Source organism: Saccopteryx leptura, chromosome 7 (genome assembly GCF_036850995.1).
Source record: "Saccopteryx leptura isolate mSacLep1 chromosome 7, mSacLep1_pri_phased_curated, whole genome shotgun sequence".
NCBI lineage: Eukaryota > Metazoa > Chordata > Mammalia > Chiroptera > Emballonuridae > Saccopteryx > Saccopteryx leptura.
This window is the reverse complement of record NC_089509.1, coordinates 87,571,564-87,592,208: the sequence shown is the minus strand read 5'-3', so window position 1 is coordinate 87,592,208 and position 20,645 is coordinate 87,571,564. Positions and strand designations below refer to the sequence as shown.

General features: G+C 38.7%; 1 protein-coding gene across 1 annotated transcript in view; it reads right to left on the bottom strand.

The window, feature by feature from the left end:
- The window catches only part of CASP10 (caspase 10), a 47,452-nt gene extending 27,149 nt beyond the window's left edge, over positions 1-20,303 (bottom strand). The window contains exons 1-4 of the mRNA XM_066345744.1: positions 20,144-20,303; positions 18,604-18,957; positions 16,923-17,016; positions 1,367-1,502 (exon numbers count right to left, since the gene is read on the bottom strand). Coding sequence (XP_066201841.1) covers positions 1,367-1,502; positions 16,923-17,016; positions 18,604-18,947 — 574 coding nt within the window. The 5' untranslated portion in view covers positions 18,948-18,957; positions 20,144-20,303. The remainder of the gene's footprint in view (positions 1-1,366; positions 1,503-16,922; positions 17,017-18,603; positions 18,958-20,143) is intronic.
- Positions 20,304-20,645: the final 342 nt, after the last annotated feature.

Here is a 20,645-nt window from a genome sequence, read left to right as displayed (position 1 = left end):
TTTAATTATGGTTCAAGATTTTATCAATTTCACAACAATATATTTTGTTCCACAACTCATTTTGTATTAATAGAATTCTTAGACATAAGTTTCCTTTTGGCTAGTTTCATTTTTAGCAAGAGATATTTGCATACTAGAGTGACTCAGTGAGTCAAAACATGGGTGAGGCATAAAAGCTTCATGAATATACTTTATCTATAGCTCTTGTTTAACAGTGGAGAAATAGACTTAGAACAACACAAATTTTAGCATATTGATACATGATAAGGCAGCCAGGTTTGATTTCTACCCTATGCTGTTACCTCTATATAATACCACAGCAATATGGCCTTTATAAGACAGGCTAAAATAATAATAATAAACTTCTTCTTGTGCTGGACAGATAGATTGGTTGGTTAGAGCATCGTTCTGAAGTGCAGAGATTGCTGGTTTGATTCCCAATTAGGGCACATAAAAGAACAGATTGATGTTCCTGTCTCTTTCTCTTTCTCTTCCTCTCTTGCTAAAATCAATAAATAAAAGTTTTTAAAAATTTTAAATAAACTTCTTTGCTAGTAATTTCTGAGATTACCATATAAAAGTTTTCATGACTTTCTGACAAATACTATATTCATAGCTACATGTATTGAGTGCTTTCCTCTGTGTCATGTAGACATGTACTTTATAGGAATTATAAAATATAAAAAAACAAACAAACCAAAAAACCATGAGGTGAGCACTATCATTATCCCCATTTTATAGTTAGGGAAAGTGAGACATAAAAATGCTAAGGAGCTTGACCTGTGGTGGTGCAGTGGATGAAGTGTCGACCTGGAACCCTGAGGTCGCCAGTTCAAAACCCTGGGCTTGCCTGGTCAAGGCACATATGGGAGTTGATGCTTCCTGCTCCTCCCCCCTTCTCTCTCTCTCTCTCTCTCTCTCTCTCTCTCACTCTTCTTTCTAAATAAATAAATAAAAAATTTTAAAAAGTTTATATTAAAAAAAAACGCTAAGGAAGGGGCCACTGCACCACTAATAAATGCAGTCCTGGCAATCTCACTCAACAGCATAATTCCTGTACTAACCTGCCTCCTTCTTTTTTGCTATTTTATTCTAAACAATTTCCTGTACTCTCACTCCCATATGAGAATGAGAAAAAGATATTTGTCTAAAACTACTTTTCCCCACTAGAATATAAGTTCCCAAGAGGAGCTTCTAAAACTGTGTCTAGTACAAAATATACATTCAGTAAATGAGTTGAACAAATTCAAGAGAGTTCTGGTTTTCCCAAGAGAATGTTATCAGAGTAACGAGTAAACATCATACATGACCAATTAGTTTAAGAATTCCCATGTTTTGGTGCAGCAAGCAAGCATAACTTAGTTACCTTTCTCTCTTTTATATTTTTCTATCTTTCTCAGAAAACAAGGTACGACTTGTGTGAAGAGTTTCTCCAATAACGTCAGATTATCAGCATCTATTTTAGCTTGTTTCTCCAGATGTCCCAGGAAACTTAGAGATGTCTGCAAGAGAATCAATGGAGTCACATTTATTTGCCAGTTGATGATTCATTCATTCATTAAACACTACCTGTGTGGCCACTAGGCACCAGATTTTGCATTGATGAATAAGTTAAGTAGTTTATCCCAGAAGGGTTCAATAGTGTGGGGGAAGACATATTACCAAGGAAACCTCTATATAATCTATGCTAATACCAAATACCAAATATAAACACCTCACTACATACGAGGTAGTACTTTCTATATATTAACCTCAAAAACAATTCAATGAGGTAGATACTACTATAATCTTCATTTTAAAAGTCACAGAGAGATTCAATAACTTGTCCAAGGTCACAGAGCCAATAAATGGCAGAGCTGGCATTTGAACCCTGGCAGTCTGATGTCAAAGTCTCTCTTATTAACCATGAGCTATATATACTACCTCTAACTCACTGCAGATGACATAGTAGATTAGAGCAGCAGCAAAACAGAGTGGAAAATGTTTTGAAATAATTTTTTATTTGGTATTTTAAAAGAAAGAAATCTCTTAAGTACTCCTAGGAAAAACTGCAAATTAGCTAGCATTATTTTAATATTGAATTACATATAAGGTAGAAGGTACCATACTTTTCAATTCTCAATGTATTAAGCTGGTTATGAAAAAATATTTATGAAAAAAATTATTATATATTGCAGCCCCCAGAAAAGAGAACTCAGAGCCTGACCAGGCAGTGGCACAGTGAATAGAGCATCAGACTGAGATTCAGAGGACCCATGTTTGAAACCCTGAGGTTGCTGGCATGAGCACAGATTCATCCAGCTTGAGCACTGGCTCACCAACTTGAGCACAGGGTTGCTGGTTTGAGTGTGGGATCACAAACATGATCCCATGGTTGCTGGCTTCAGCCCAAAGGTCACTGGCTTGAGCCCAAGATTGCTGGCTTGAGCAAGGGGTCACTCACTTTGCTGTAACCCCTTGGTCAAGGCACATATGAAAAAGCAACCAACGAACAACTAAGTTGCCGCAATGAAGAATTGATGATTCTCATCTCTCTCCATTCATGTCTGTCTGTCCCTATCTGTCCCTCTCTGTGTCTCTATCACAAAAAAAAGAAGAGAGAAAGAGAGGAAGGAAGGAAGGAAGGAAGGAAGGAAGGAAGGAAGGAAGGAAGGAAGGAAGGAAGGAAGGAGGGAGGGAGGGAGGGAGGGAGGGAGGGAGGGAGGGAGGGAGGAAGGAAGGAAGGAAGGAAGGAAGGAAGGAAGGAAGGAAGGAAGGAAGGAAGGAGAGAGAAACAACTCAGAAAGTGAACATCTGAACATTATCAGCAGAGTGGGATCTGGGGAAGAGGTCTCTAGACATGTTGAATGGTTGAACAGCTGAAATGGGACAGTGGGTTCAGGAATATTGAGAAGTCATTGAGTATAAACCACGAGGAGAGCTAAGTCACAGCTGGAACAGCAGGCTGATGTCAGACGGTGAAAGAATACACAAACCAAGTTTGGGCAAGTGTCCTGAGAGTCAAGGGGTGCCAGTAGTGGTTTTTAAGAACAGTAGCATGAACATATTTGTTTTTAAACAGAAGTCTTGAGGATGGGTTGAGGAGGAATGGATTAGAGAGAAAATATTGGCAGAAAGATGAAATACTCTGGTGAAGTGATGCCCAAGAACTGGTCTAAAGCTATGGTGGAAATGCGGAGGCAGCACTGGATTTGAGAACATTTCTGAATTGTAATTTGGTGAGTTTTGAGCTCAATTAGAAGTGAGTGAAGAAGCAAAGAAAGAGTCAAAGATGGCTAAATGGTGATACCAACTCTTATTCATCATCTGTTTGACATAGCTGGATTCACACAAGCTGCACACGGGAGGTGATACTAGGATTGCATTTTGGAGAATGACTAGTTCTTCACTGCCAACATGAAAAAGGAATTCCAGGCACAGAAAAGCAATATGGGAAAATGATGAAAAACTAAATATCTGTTTAAATGGGGTTTTGTGGTGGCTTCAGCAGGAATAGTGTCATTGGAGTGAAAGAAGCCAAAGCCATAGTGGAATGCACTGGGACGTGCTCAAGAGTTCAGTTAGTGGGGAAAGTGTGTGTGTAGACTATTCTTCCAAGAAGTTCAGCAGTATTCAAAAAAGAAGGAAAAGGAGTTTAGCAGTTGAGGGAAGGAGGAAGTTAGAGCAGTAATGTAAGAATGAGGAAGAGTTAGAGGGTATGTGTTTGTGCATGCACGTGTGTGTATTTTCAAAGGAGTCATTCAAATTGCCAACAGCCAAGGGAAAGGCCAGAATTACAAACTCACATGATCAAAAGAGACATTATAAATTTTCATGAAAACCCAGACACAGGTAGAAAAACCAAAAAAAGCAAAGAAGTATGTGTGCCCCCACCTGCAGTACCAGCAGACCAGGACAGGTTGGCCAGGGAGTAAAGCAGGACAGAGGAGGGGGTGAAGGAAGATTCATCCAGAGTTGATCTGCTGGGCAAAGGCATTGGGGAGAACCTGCACAAGGTGCTGTTTGAGGTCATGTGCAAATGAGCTTTCTAACCTCAAAAGATATGCTCCTATTTTGACAGTATCCTAACAGGATAAAGAAAAGAGACTAAGACAAAATCCCAGAAGTAATAATAGAAATTCATTATACTTTATAGAAAGTTTGTTAGATATTATATTTATTAGATATATTAAATGACACCTTCTGCACACACACAATTTAAATGAATCGGTATACTAGTTTAAGAACACCACCCTATGACAGTTACTAGACTTACTATGGTACACTTTGTAAGGTATACAAATGTTGAATTACTATATTGTATACCTGAAACTAATAAAATATTGTATGTCAACTATAATTTTAAAAAACTTTAAAATAAAAGAACACCATCCTATAAAATATTAGCAAGAAGCCCTTTGCTCTGCTTCTTTGCCAGAAAGCTAGATTTGGGTGTGGTTTCCTTCTCATCACCTTCTGTGTTGATTGCTACACTGAAAACAAATTTCGTGAAAGTTGAAGGCTGCCTATTATAGTGCTGTAAGTTTCTTTGAAGGCTATAAAAGAGGAAACTGATGACACTCTGCAGTGGTTATTTTTGTCCCTCTTATGCAACCATATGAAGTTAGAACCTCCTTTTAGTCTGGGGGGCATTCAGGCCCTCCTCCAGTGGCTGAGCTGATAAAAATTGATTTCTGTGATCAAATCTTTTGCAATTGCATTTGCAGATAATGTAGCCTCTGGTGTGGAAACTTATCTGGGTTGCTTAGAATTGTCCTTTACACACTTCAAAGGACTGGCCTAACCCCAAAGTCCAATAGAGATCAACCTGGATTATCTGAGGTGTATAACACAGACAAAATTCTGACATAAAGAATGAGATCCTTTGGGATAAAGCTGAGATCATTTGGAATCCAAGAAGGAAGTGCAGTTGTCCTGAATTTGACCAGGTTATTCAGTAGTTTTCTACATCTAAACACAGCAACTTCTCCTGTTGTACCAAGTGGAAAAAAACAAAATCATTTGGCTATACTTGAGCATGAGCTTTTAATAATTTAAAAGCTAATTTAGCAGGGGAGAAATGTTTGGAATGCTCCTGACCATAAAAATGTATTTGTAGCCACAGATGCCTTCAAGCAGAGGTCTAGGACCTGTGGATACAACTGGGGAAGAAGTATATTCTCCAGCTTTTCTTAGTGGAAAATCAGGTCTCTTTTAATAAATTTCATATTCCCCCGCCCCATTGTAGGAAGTAAGTACCTCTGTCTGTGACATATGCAGAAGTGTACAAAGAGAAAGTGGGCTCGTTTTGTTTATAACCCAGAAACTGGAAAAATTCTTAGAGGATGTGCAAAGTTGGAAGAGAATATTAACATATTAACCTGGAGAGCTCTCCAAACTAAAAAAAATCTCTAATGTTGAGAAATTCTGCATTTTAGGTAAATTCTGTCACTTGAGTAGGCAATCACTTTAAATCAATGCAAACACAAATATATTTAAAAATTATTATCTGAAACAAATCCTCTGATTTTTTAATTCTTCAAGAAGTGTGGACCCTTAGGATCTATACAGTAGTTGCCCCGATTCATAGTGAATTACATTCCAAGACCCACAGCAGACACCTGAAACCTCAGATAGTATCAAACCCTATACATACATAACATTTTTCTTATGCATACATACTTTTGATAAAGTTGAATTTATAAATTAAACATAGTAAGAGATTAACAATAAAAACTAATAATAAAATAGAATAATTATAATAATGTACTGTAATAAAAGTTATGCGAATGTGGTCTCTCAAAATATCTTACTGTACTATAGGTTAAGCATGGATATGCTGGGCAAAGATATGATTCACGTCCCAGGTGGGACGTAGCAGCACAGTAGGAGATTTGATCACGCTACTCAGAACAGCATGCAATGTAAAACTTATGAATTGTTTATTTCTAGAATTTTCCATTTAATATATATATTTTTTAATTTTATTTAGAAAACTAAATTTAACAGGGAGACATTGATGAATAATAGTACCTAGGTTTCAGGTAAACATTTTTATAGCATTTGAACTGTTGATTATGTTGTATACCCATTACCCAAAGTCAAATCATTTTCCGTCACCTTATATTTGTCCCTCTTTACACCCTTCTCTCCACCCTTCCCCCACACTTTCCTCTCCCATACCCCCCATTCCTCAGTAAACATTTCACTTTTGTCTATGTCTGTGAGTCTCAATTTTATAGCCCACTTATGTGTGAAATCATACAGTTCTTAGCTTTTTCTAATTTACTTATTTCAATCAGTATAATGATATCAAGTTCTATCCATGTTGTCATAAATGACCCTATGTCATCATATCTTATGGCTGAGTAGTATTCCATTGTATATGTGTACAACATCTTTATCCAATCCTCTATCAAGGGACACCTTGGTTGTTTCCATGTCTTGGCCACAGTGAAAATGCTGCGATTAACATGAGGGTGCATGGGTCTTTACATAGCAATATTTTTGAGTTTTTTAAGATAGATACCCAGTAGTGGGATTGCTGGCTTATATGGTAGTTCTATTCTTAATTTTTTGAGGAACCATTATACTTTCTTCCATATGGTTGTACCATTTAATATATTTAGACCATAGTTAAGCATGAGCAACTAAAATGGCAGAAAGTAAAACATTGGAAAGGGGGTCTACTGTATGTGTGTGTGTGTGTGTGTGTGTATTATATAGTCATTTAGATGGATAGATAGATAGATAGATAGATAGTAGTCTTATTAAGCCCCAGTATGAAAAGTCATCTGGGTTTCCATACCAGAGCTTAACAAGGTTGCATTATCTACAATTGCAATTGCAAATGATTTTTATCACAAATAAATTCTTTACCAGTTAATGGAGGAGGGCCTAAATGCCCCTCAGCCAAAAAAATAAGGGTTCTTAATTCATATGGTCACTAGAGAGACAAAAATTACCTTTGTAAGGTGTTCTAGGTAATGTACATGTACATTTACTTATAGAAAGAGAACTAAATGAAGGGAAAGGATTAGCCAAATTATTTATACACAACACATAGATACAGACAACAGGGTAGCAATCGCCAGAAGGAAAAGGGAGTTGGAGGTAGGGGGAGGGGGACAAAGGGGTAAAACGGGGGTGGAAAGAGACTTTGCATGGGGTGTGGGGGGCATGATGCGATGTGTAGAGGCAGTTACATTGAGTGCGACACTTAAAACCATGTCAACATAATAAACTAAAACTAAAATTAAAAAAATAAAGATAAAAATTTTTAATTAAAAAAACCTTAGAGATTTAGATAAATGTTTCCAATATATTATAGAAGAACTGAAGAAAAGACTACAAAGCAAAGAGTGAAATATAACTCCAAACTTGTGAAAGAAAAAGTGCATATGTTTATTTTATAAAATAATGTTATTACATAATATATAAAAATATTTCACATATGCACATAAAAAATAAACTGGAGCCTGCCCTGTGGTGGCGCAGTGGATAAAGCATCGACCTGGAAATGCTGAGGTCACCAGTTCGAAACCCTAGGCTTGCCTGGTCAAGGCACATATGGGAGTTGATGCTTCCAGATCCTCCCCTTCTCTCTCTCTGTCTCTCCTCTCTCTCTGTCTCTCTCTCTGTCTCTCTCTCTCTCTCCCACTCCTCTCTAAAAAATGAATAAATAAATTAAATAAATAAACTGGAAGGATATACACCAAAAAAAGAGAGAACTAAATGAAGATTAAAGGAGAGTGTAAACAAAATAAATAAAATTTAAAAAGAAGGAGATGGTGTAGTACATAGTGGCTATATACTCGAACAATGCAAATGTACAGTATTTCAACCTTTAAGAATGGGGAGAAGGCCTTGGCCGGTTGGCTCAGCGGTAGAGTGTCGCCTGGCATGTGGAAGTCCTGGGTTCAATCCCCAGTCAGGGCACACAGGAGAAGCACCCATCTGCTTCTCCACCCTTTCCCCTCTCCTTCCTCTTGGTCTCTCTCTTCCCCTCCAGCATCCAAAGCTCCATTGAAGCAAAGTTGGCCCGGGTGCTGAGAACAGCTCCATGGCCTTCACCTCAGGTGCTAGAATGGCTCCGATTGTACCGGAGCAATGCCCCAGAAGAGCTGGGTGGATCCCAGTCGGGCACATGCAGGAGTCCGTCTGACTACCTCCCTGCTTCAAACTTCGGAAAAAAAACAAAAAAAGAATGGAGAGAAAATAAGTACTGTGGTACCTTGAGATACAAACAGACCAACATACAAATTTTTTAAGATATGAGCTGTGACTTGGTTTGTATTTTTGTTTGAGATCTGAGCAAAATTCCGAGATAGGAGTCGTAATTCAGGAAGCTGCTGCTAGTCGGTGCGTCCAGTATCAGCAGTTTGATATACGAGTTGACTGACTTACGAGCTCGGTTACAGAATGAATTAAATACGTATCTCAAGGTACCACTGTATAGCACATGCAAAATAAATGTTTCAAATAGCGTATTTTTTGCTCCATAAAACTCACTTTTTCCCCCCAATAAGTGGAGGGGGAAATGTGCATCTTATGGAGTGAAAAATATGGTATTTTATTAAATATTTTAACACACCATTTGGTTCAGACTATTTTTTTTCTTATTTTTCTTCTTAAAACACTAGGTGTGTCTTATGGTCAGGTGCATCTTATGGAGTGAAAAATACAGTAATCATATTGGAGGTAGAAATGTTAATATTGATATTTTGAGAGTGTTGTATGCATAATATGGAAGAAAACAAATAACAATGTAGTTAATTCTCTAATACCCTATGATATGAAGACCATAATTATTAGTGTGGAAAAAAAGACATAGATATTATACAATACATAAGGGATTCATTAAAAACACTAATTTGACAAAAAATAGTGGTATGGCTTCATGAAGTATTTTATGTTAACCACAAAACAAATACACACACACATTTCCTAGCACTAGTCTTTGTGGGGGAAAAATACCTAGAAGCAATGAGTATCTTCAGCATCTAGTTTTTTATCTTGAAATAACATTTCTCATGAAAAGAAATCAGGAAAAATAATGGATTCAACGTCTGGACAGAAAATATACAAAATAAACCTGTGACATTTTGCTATTCCAAGGCATCCAACAAAGACTACCAAAGTCATGTAATAATGACTCAGAAACCAGCCTGACTAGGCAGTGGCACCATGGAGCATCAACCTGTGATGCTGAGGACCCAGGTTCTAAACCTCGAGGATGCTGGCTTGAGTGCGTGCTCACCAGCTTGAGTGCAGGGTCGCTGGCTTGAGCATGAGATCATAGACATGACCCCATGGTTGCTGACTTGAGCTCAAAGGTTGCTGCCTCAAAGCCCAAGGTCGTTGGCTTGAGCCCAAAATCTCTGGTTTGAGCAAGGAGTCACTGACTCAGCTGAAGCCCCCAGGTCAAGGCACATATGAGAAAGCAATCAATGAACAACTAAGGTGCCACAACTATGAGTTGATGCTTCTCATCTCTCTCTGCTCCTGTCTGTCTGTCCCTCTGTCTCTCTCTCTCTCCACTAAAAAAGAAAAAAAAAAACTGACTCAGGCCTGACCTGTGGTGGCGCAGTGGATAAAGCATCAACCTGGAAATGCTGAGGTTGCCGGTTCAAAATCCTGGGCTTGCCTGGTCAAGGCACATATAGCAGTGATGCTTCCTGCTCCTCCCCCCCACCCCTCTCTCTCCAAGTTGAAGAGCCTACCATTGGGCAAAAGTGGGATAATGTGAACTTCAATAAAAATAATAATTGCAATGGGATGAATTCAAATTTATATGTATTTTTATAATGGGTCACTTTCAGAGAAAAATAAAAAATCAGTCAATTATGATAAACACTGGGTAAATAAAAGAAAGAATCAAGAATTTATATATAAACTGTATCACCATGGAACCAAATAGTAGACAAGGGAGGAACAAAATTATAGAATTTAAAAGTGATTACCAAGGGGAAGGGGATGTGGGGTACAGGGATGGAGAGGGGGTGGGGGGAAGAGTGTACAATGGGAGAAATATAAGGTGACAGAAAATGATTTGACTTTAGGTGATGGGTATACAACATAATCAACAGTCCAAATGCTATAGAAATTTTTACTTGAAACCTATGTACTCTTATTGATCGATGTCACCGTGTTAATTTTTAAATAAAATTTTAAAATTATAAATTAATATAAAATAAATAATATAAAAATCCCCATTCACAACCCCCAAAGAACCAATATATAAAACTGTTAAACATCAACAGTTGTTAATATCAAAAAGAGAGAGAAAACCAGGAAATGGTGTACCTCCCAATTAAAGAATGCAACACAAGACCACTATGTTCTTGACAAAAGGATCTAAGCTGAGTCTTATAAAGCCTCTGAATTCAGTGGCCAAGTTTTAGGAAATGCAGAAGACAGAAGAGCATGCTGAACTGCACCAAGCACACACATCAGCACAACCTAAACTAGGGGAAATTCTGTGGGCCATAGGGTTCTTCAACAGATAAATCTGAAGCAAAAGAAAGGGATTGTGGGAAAGCCCTAGTCAGGTATCTCAGTTGGTTAGAGCATCATCCCAGTATACCAAGGTTATGAGTTTGATCCCTGGTCGGGGCACATAAAAGAATCAACCAATGCAAAAATAAGTAGAACAACAAATTGATATCTCTCTCTGTCTCTCTTTCCCAAATCAATCAACAAATTTGAAAAAGAAAAAAGGAAAGGGATTGCGGGAGGGGAATTTAACTTATCAATTAAAGGACACTCAAAAGAAAACACTGGTCAAGACTAAATTGCTATCTAGAGATGCACAGGCAATTGATAAAACCATAAAGAAACATAAGAACATGGTTACTATAAAAGCCTGGACAGTGGTTACCTCTAGAAGGTGGGAAGGGGCTATGATTGGGATGGGGCAAATGGAGGGCTTTCTGGAATGGCTGGAAAAATTCAATTTCTTGACCTAGGTGATGGTTTTAAGGGTGTTAGCCTTATAATAATTCATTTAGCTGTATGTTTGTTTGTTTGTTTGTTTGGGTTTTTTATTATTATTAATTTTACTGGGGTGACATCAATAAATCAGGGTACATATGTTCAAAGAAAACATGTCCAGGTTATCTTGTCAATCAATTATGTTGCATACCCATCACCCAAAGTCAGATTATCCTCCGTCACCTGCTATCTAGTTTTTTTTGTGCCCCTCCCTCTCCCCTTTCCCCTCTCCCTCTCCCCCCTCCCCCCCGTAACCACCACACTCTTGTCCATGTCTCTTAGTCTCGTTTTTATGTCCCACCTACGTATGGAATAATGCAGTTCTTGGTTTTTTCTGATTTACTTATTTCACTCTGTATAATGTTATCAAGATCCCACCATTTTGTTGTAAATGATCCGATGTCATCATTTCTTATGGCTGAGTAGTATTCCATAGTGTATATGTGCCACATCTTCTTTATCCAGTCCTCTATTTAAGGGGATTTTTGGTTTCCATGTCTTGGCCACTGTGAACAATGCTGCAATGAACATGGGGCTGCATGTGTCTTTACGTATCAATGTCTCTGAGTTTTTTGGGTATATACCCAGTAGAGGGATTGCTGGGTCATAAGATAGTTCTATTTTCAGTTTTTTTAGGAACCACCATACTTTCTTCCATAATGGTTGTATTACTTTACATTCCCACCAACAGTGAATGAGGGTTTCTTTTTCTCCACAGCCTCTCCAACATTTGTTATTACCTGTCTTGCTAATAATAGCTAATCTAACAGGTGTGAGGTGGTATCTCATTGCATTTTTGATTTGCATTTCTCTCATAACTAATGAAGATGAGCATCTTTTCATATATCTGTTGGCCATTTGTATTTCTTCCTAGGAGAAGTGTCTGTTCATATCCTCTTCCTACTTTTTTATTGGATTGTTTGTTTGTTGTTGAGTTTTAGGAGTTCTTTATATATTTTGGACATTAGGCCCTTATCTGAGCTTTTGTTTGAAAATATCATTTCCCATTTAGTTGGCTGTCTGTTTATTTTGTTGTTAGTTTCTCTTGCTGAGCAAAAACTTCTTAGTCTGATGTAGTCCCATTCATTTACTTTTGCCTTCGCTTCCCTTGCCTTTAAAGTCAAATTCATAAAATGCTCTTTAAAACCAAGGTCCATGAGTTTAGAACCTATATTTTCTTCTATGTACTTTATTGTTTCAGGTCTTATATTTAGGTCTTTGATCCATTTTGAATTAATTTTAGTACAAGGGGACAAACTGTAGTCGAGTTTCATTCTTTTGCATGTAGCTTTCCAGTTTTCCCAGCACCATTTGTTGAAGAGGCTTTCTTTTCTCCATTGTGTGTTGTTGGCCCCTTTATCAAAAACTACAGACCAACATCTCTAATAAATACAGATGCTAAAATACTAAACAAAATACTAGCAAATCGAATACAACAACATATTAAAAAAATAATACATCATGATCAAGTGGGATTCATCCCAGAATCTCAAGGATGGTTCAACATACGTAAAATGGTTAGCATAATACACCATATCAATAAAACAAAGAACAAAAACCACAGGATCTTATCAATAGATGCAGAAAAGGCATTCAATAAAATACAATACAACTTTATGTTTAAGACTCTCAACAAAATGGGTATAGAAGGAAAATATCTCAACATGATAAAGGCCATATATGACAAAACCATCAGCTAATTTCATATTAAATGGCACAAAACTAAAGGCTTTCCCCCTTAAATCAGGAACAAGACAGGGTTGTCCACTCTCTCCACTCTTATTTAATGTGGTACTAGAGGTTTTAGCCAGAGCAATCAGACAAGATAAAGAAATAAAAGGCATCCATATCAGAAAAGAAGAAGTAAAAGTATCACTTTTTGCAGATGATATGATCCTATACATCGAAAACCCCAAAGAATCTACAGAAAGACAACTAGAAACAATAAGCCAATACAGTAAGGTCGCAGGACACAAAATTAATATACAAAAGTCCATAGCCTTTCTATATGCCAAAAATGAAACATTTGAGAATGAACTAAAAAAATAATAATCCCCTTCACGATTGCAACAACAACAAAAAAAATACCTAGGAATAAACATAACAAAGAATGTAAAGGACCTATATAATGAAAACTACAAAGCACTGTTAAGGGAAATAAAAAAAGATACAATGAGATGGAAGAATATTCCTTGTTCTTAGATAGGAAGAATAAATATAATCAAGATGGCCATATTACCCAAAGCAACATACAAATTTAATGCAATTCCCATCAAAATTCCAATGACATTTTTTAAAGAAATGGAAAAAAAAATCATCAGATTTATATGGAACTTAAAAAAACCCAGAATAGAGAGACAAGATGGCGCTGGAGTAGGCGGACGTACCAACATCTACCTCCCAGAACCAAAGTGGATTACAAACTAATTTTAAGAACTATCATCTGGAAAAACCAACTTTGGACTAAACTAAGAGGACTCTTCAACCAAGGAACACTGAAGAAGCCACACCGAGACTGCTTAGTGTATCCCAAGGTTCTCTTTACCATGCCACAGTTGCAGAGCTCCAGGGAAAAGCAACCTGGTCTCATCTCTCCAGGCAGAGGAGAACAGAAGCTCCATATCCACGCATGCTGCAAATGGCTTTTCCAGTCTACCTGAACCATTACCAACTAGAAGCAGCGGTCATTGGGACTTGGACATGAGCTGCAAAGTATAGAATGGTGACAACAATTCCAGTGCCATGCAGACTTTTCCTGGATGTGGACTTTTCCTGGACTCCTACTCCCTATGACAGCTCCTAACAGACTGAACTGTGGTTGGGTTGCATTTTTCAGGGATTTGGCACGGTGATGGGACCAACTTGGACTTGGTGAACATGTTAAGGACACTACTCTTTTATGGATTCTTGCTGTATTGGCCAAGAGTTTGCTTAAAGGCTTTTAATCACTGTAAAAAAAATATAAGACTGGATAAAGAAGATGAGACACATATACACCATGGTATACTATTCAGCTAGAAGAAATGATGACATCGGATCACTTACAGCAGAATGGTGGAATCTTGATAACATTATGCAGAGTGAAATAAGTGAATCAGAAAAAAACAAGAACTGCAGGATTCCATACATTGGTGGGACATAAAAGCGAGACTAAGAGACATGGACAGGAGTGTGGTGGTTACGGGGCGGTGGGGGGAGGGAAGGAGGGAGAGGAGAGGGGGAGGGGTACAAAGAAAACTGGATAGAGGGTGACGGAGGACGATCTCTCCTTGGGTGATGGGTATGCAACAGAACTAAATGACAAGATAACCTGGAAATGTTTTCTTTGAATATATGTACCCTGATTTATTGATGTTACCCCATTAAAATAAAAATTTATTTATTAAAAAAAACCAAAAAAATAACCCCCGAATAGCCAAAGCAATCCTAAAGAAAAAGAACAAAGCTGGGGGCATTACAATACCTGACTTCAAACTGTATTATAGAGCCACGACAATCAAAACAGCATGGTATTGGCAGAAAAACAGACACTCAGACAAATGGAACAGAATAGAAAGTCCAGAAATAAAACCACATATATATGGTCAAATAATTTTTGATAAAGGGGCCAACAACACACAATGTATCTTTGTTTTGCATCATATTCTATACTTGTATTTTGTGGGATTTTTTTTCTTAAAGAATAAGAAGATAAAAAAGAATAAGATAAAAAGAAAATTAGAAGTATATATATTTTTAAAGAGACAATAACAGAAGGATATCAATACTTCTAGGGGCTATATAAGGAAGAAAATTAATAGATTCTGACAGGGGGCAACAACTCTGAGAATGTTTTAAGTATATCTTTGCACATTCCCATTGTGGTGGTTTAGTTCATCCTGCTAATTCCCCCAGTTACTCTTTGTAAAAACCATAAAAACAGAAAGTGTTTGGACCATTTCTTTCAGAAGGCAAGATAAGGGGGTAGGTTGCATCACCTTATTCTTTCATGTTTTTATTCACAACACCATTTTGTAACTGATTCTGTAAGGGTCTGGGGCCAAAATGATGAGTAGTCTTAGTCCCCACCCCGGAAGAACTCACAACCAATCTTTGGGAGAAAAGACCTCTACAGATGACCAATCAAAGAACACAAAAGGCTAAAATGACTGAGGGCTCTGAAAAGGGAAAAAAAGGGACTTAAAGATTGTGACCAAAACAGAGAAATAAAATAACCTGCTCAGGTCTACAGGTCTGACACCAAAAAACATGAATTACTAACATGGTCTTCATTTAACCTACCATATGCAAAATGGCTTCCCATTCTTTAGTTATTTTTTGGAACAAAAAAAGTTATTTGTCAATATCAGTTGCTTGGGGATCATGTGATATAGGAGGGCTACACATGTAGGCTCAATGGCATTGGTTGGGTTCTCATTTGCAAGCTGGATGGGGAAATTTAGGAATGTTCACTAAGCATTATATTTCATAATTTCCATACATGTCACATACAGTTGTGCATGTTATCGAATGTTATATAACTTAGAATCTAATAAAAATGGTGATTGAATGACACAATTAAAGTCATGTCACAGGGTAAAGTTTTGAAAATTAGTCCCTTCTGAAATTAACTAATTTGCTAACTCATAAGCTGCTATTGGAGTCAAAAGAAAAAAATATATAGTCTGACCAGGTAGTGGTGCAGTGGATAGAGCATCAGCCTGAGATGCTGAAGACCCAGGTTTGGAACCTTGAGGTTGATGGCTTGAGCACAGGCTCTCCAGCTTGAGCACAGGGTCTCCAGCTTAAGAATAAGGTCAAAGACATGATCCCATGGTTGTAAGCTTGAGCCCAAGATCACTGACTTGAGCAAGGGGTCAAGGCACATATAAGAAAGCAATCAGCGAACAACTAAGGTGCCACAACTATGAGTTGATGCTTCTCATTTCTCTTTCTTTCTGTCTATGTCCCTGTCTGTCTCTCTCTCCCTTTTTCACTTAAAAAAATTGTGTGTGTGTGTGTGTAGGGACACACAATAGGGACAGGTCTTCTAATTCCAAAACCAATGCTAGGAGAGCATAAAACACAATGTTGCCTTCCATCTCCCAAGTCCATTGTAGAAATTCAGGATTACTGTATAGCCCTTTATATATATATATAAAGTTTTGATGCCTGGAAGAGAGACATGCAGCCACTTTCCTGCCAATGTAGCAAGAATATTAGCAAATGTGGCCAATATAGTAAGAATATTAGCAAATAGCATTATATTAATTTTAAAAACATTACTATCGGGGACCAGGGAACATCCTCAGGCGGGATGCGCTCTGTACTCAATAAAGCTTTTATTATTCCACAAAACAAACAAACAAAAAAACACCCTACATTACTATTAGCTCATAGCACCTATACAGCTCTTTACAAAACATCCTCAAATTTTGTTTCATTTGATTTTCACAGAAACCTTACATGGGAGACACTGCAAAGTCCACTGGAAAGGATATACTACTTCCTCAGACCTCTCAATTAATATAAATGATGAATGACTAATTCCCACTCTGCCATTACTTCCCACATCCTCATTTCTTCCTTGTGCCCTGAACATTTCTGTATCATAAAACACAGTGGATGCCAACAGTAGTTAATCAATTACTGCAGGGCTACTATGTGTCCATTTGCTAATGTTTTATGTACATTGTTTTCCTGAATCCTTCCAATGGTTTTGGAAGGGAGTGGTATGGTGTATGAGAAGATGGAGACTCAGAAATGTTCAATCACTAGCCTCACATATGGAGGAGCTAGTCACAGAACCAGCACTAGAACCCAGGCCCATTTGAACCAAAGTTAATGTTCCCAACCATTGTATGATACTGTCACCCGCAAAAAATAAATCGTCTTGAAAACCTTTTCCATCAACTTCCCAAACACCGAAAAGGCAATGCTCACAAAGACCCCATTCTATATGACCTGCTCACCATCTTGGCATTTGGTAAGGTGTCCTTCAGAAGGAAGATCATGCTCTTTAACATCTCTGAGTCGATGCTTTCTGAAAGTTCGTAGAGCAGGTACCTAAGACATACACACAAAGAGACAAATGAAACCTCACACTTGCGGAGGACAGCACAGTGAGCCCAGGGCTTTCACAAGTGTTTTCTCCCATGTAAAGTATCACAACCTCGTGAGTAGACAATTATTAATCCCATTTTATAGATTTAAAAACTAAAACTTTGAGCTTCAAAGTGACTTATTAAATTAAAATAACACAAGTAAACAGTAGGGACAGGTCTTCTAATTCCAAATCCAATGCTAGGAGAGCATAAAACTCAGTATTGCCTTCCGTCTCCCAACTCCATTGTAGAAATTCAGTATTACTGTATAGGCCCTTGTCAGAGAGAACCAGATGCCAGGCAATGTGGAGCCCACTGTTGAAAGAGGAAGGATGCGCCCTGGCCGGTTGGCTCAGCGGTAGAGCGTCCGCCTAGCGTGCGGAGGACCCGGGTTCGATTCCTGGCCAGGGCACACAGGAGAAGCGCCCATTTGCTTCTCCACCCCTCCGCCGCACTTTCCCCTCTGTCTCTCTCTTCCCCTCCCGCAGCCAAGGCTCCATTGGAGCAAAGATGGCCTGGGCGCTGGGGATGGCTCTGTGGCCTCTGCCCCAGGCGCTAGAGTGGCTCTGGTCGCAATATGGCGACGCCCAGGATGGGCAGAGCATCGCCCCCTGGTGGGCAGAGCGTCGCCCCATGGTGGGCGTGCCGGGTGGATCCCGGTCGTGCGCATGCGGGAGTCTGTCTGACTGTCTCTCCCCGTTTCCAGCTTCAGAAAAATGAAAAAAAAAAAAAAAAAAAAAAAAAAAGAAAGAGGAAGGATGCTACCCCAACTTCTGGATAGTCATATAGTGAATAACCAGGAAAACTGGCTGTTTCATTCACACACTAATACCCCTGTATGGCAGAGACCATTCCTCAGCTGCTTAACCACAGAGTGGAAAGAATGATTTCCGGAATTCCCTCACTGGCCGGAGGCTAGCTCAGGTTCTGGGAGCCCGTCCAAGTGATGAAGCATGAGGGACATAATCACTCGGGCAGTTAGATAAAATAACACCTCGAGTGCTCCAGTCTGTGAGGTTCTCTGGAGATACTATGTCAGTGGACAGTTTAAAACAGGGTCGTCTAAGGTCTGACCATGATAGGTCTGCTACCAATATTTTACCTTTCTTTCACTCCCCAAATGAAACTGGACACAGCATAAATGATATCCCTCCCTACCCCACAGACGCCATTTTCACTTTGTCTATTTTGCTCCAAGTATTCATTCTTTTCTTCTCAAATCACTGAATATAGGCAGACACACCCAGTGGCTCCAAGAAGGAAGGGCCGTCTAAGGGTGTGGAGACTGTGAAAGAGAAAAGCGTAGGTCCACTATGCTGGAGTGGCCTTCCCTCAGCAGTAAGAAGCAACACAAAGGGAAGCCACTGCCAGGCCCTGAGAGGCCCAACCCCTCTCATCTCAATAGTACCTAGAGCTGAAAAATCTCCTAGTGTAGATCCAAGGAGGTAGATAAGAAAGAGATCTTAATCCCACTCTCCTTTCAAAGGCCAGTGGCCTGAATGAACACTAAATAGAAAACCTCCTGTCTCGATCACAGACCCCTCCTCACCTGAACAGAGAGACCTTCTTTTGGGTAGGCAGCAAACTCTTGACTTGCTCTTTGGTGTAGTTCAAGTGCTTAAGTAAACTTGGCTTCATGGCATAGAGGAGTTCTGCTAGGAAGAAGGTGTCTTTTTCACTCAGCAGCTCCTCTGCTATTAGATGATTAAAAATATCCGAAGCTGAGCTGGACCCCTCCAGCTTCCTGTAGGAGACGAAGTCTTGGCAGAGAAACTTTAGTTGTTCCACCTCTTTTTCCCCCAGGTTTGAATCAATAATCAGAAGCTTCCTGCGGAAGGTCTCTCTACCATTATCATCTGAACTGGAAATCCAACTCTGACCCTGCGATGACATGGTGGCCAGTCTAAAGGAGACGGAGAGGTGGGGTACAGTGTTAGAGAGTGAGGACACGTGGCACCTTAACTTCCCAGGCCCTCTCTGTTTCAGCCTCCTCTGTTCCAGGCATTAGACTTTCCTAGAAGTGCTGAAAAATTATTGTGTGGTCCCTTCAGAAACCAATACCCCAGAAACCTCAACCCAAACACTTGTATGTTAACCTTTAGGGGATTGCAGGGGAGTGTTTTTGGAACTCATTTACTCTCATTTCTCTAAATTAAAATGTCCCTGTAGAAGCCAGTCAAAATGGAGGACAACTCAGCACAATAGCTCCTGGTTGGAGTTCTTAATTTATTCCCACCAAATGGCAGAAATAGCACTTAGATTTATGTCCTATGTTTTATTGATTTTTAAATTTTTATTTATTGATTTTAGAGAGAGTGATAATAAGGGGGAAAGAGAGAAGGAGAAATGTCTATTTGTTGTTTCACTTATTTATAAATTCATTGGTTGATTTTTGAATATGCTCTAACCAGGGATTGAACCCACAACCTGGGATATTGGGGTGATGCTCTAGAACAACCAGGGCAGGTCTATGTTACATTTTGGAAATAAAGCAATCTGGGAGTTTATTTTTCTGAAATGCCTACCAACACTAGGACAATGAGGTAACATTGCTAACCATAACAAAACAGGTTTGTACCCACAGTAAGAGCCGCCATAATCCTAGACCCCAGAAATAACGAGAGTTTTAGACAAGAGTTGTTCAAATCAATGTAGAAAGTCACAAATTAACAAAGTCAGTATTTCTACATGACCAGTTCATAAACTGTGGGGTATTTTCTACACTAAATTTCATTCAAATCAAAACAGCAATAAATTGAAAAAAGTTTTCAATGTATTATTATTATTCATAATATAAGGATGAGGTATATATTCATTATGTAAGACTTGGCTATTTGAAACAAGAAACTACTTTCAAAAAGAAAGAGAACATAGAACCAAATAGACTAGCATGTTTCTATCAGGAAAAGGCTGTGTCAGAACCCTCCTGGAACTTTTTAAACTTCCATTTTTCCTGGGAAAACTAATAAATTCAGGCAGAAATAGTGTTATTGCTGAAAACGAGTTTTTGCCAGTTTCTATGACACGAAGCAAGAGAAAATGCTGGAGTGTAAGGTTCCCGGCTGGGAGGAAAAGTGTTATTTACATACCTTCAAATCAAATTCCACTGCTCCAATGTAAGTAAGTTGTCCTTGAGGAAATTACTTGAAAACAAAGTTAAAAAAAAATTAGAATCCTCTGCATGCTCCAAGTTCCAAAAAAGCTCCCATTTACGCGGGAAGAACACTCAAGACATTGCTGGCTATGCAAATGAAAGCTGGATCTCCGGGTTTGGTATTAACTTTCTGCTGATGTCATAGCTGCCTTTTCCCTTCCCCTTCCTTGGCATTAGGATAATCCTGATAAACAGCGCCTCCTAAAGGTAGGTACATAACTTTTCCACTGTAGATTTTTCCCAGGTAGAGCCAAGGGCTCTTACAAATGAACTCCTGGAGGGCACTGGGTGTTTTTAGCCTTTCCCTTGGGTCACTCCCCTTCCATAAGTCAAAAAAGAAAGTTTCAATATTTCCAACAGCCTCCTTTCTCAAATTCACTTAAGTTTTAAAATAAAACAAAAAAACTCATGAATCGTAGTCAGCCAGCTTAATCTTC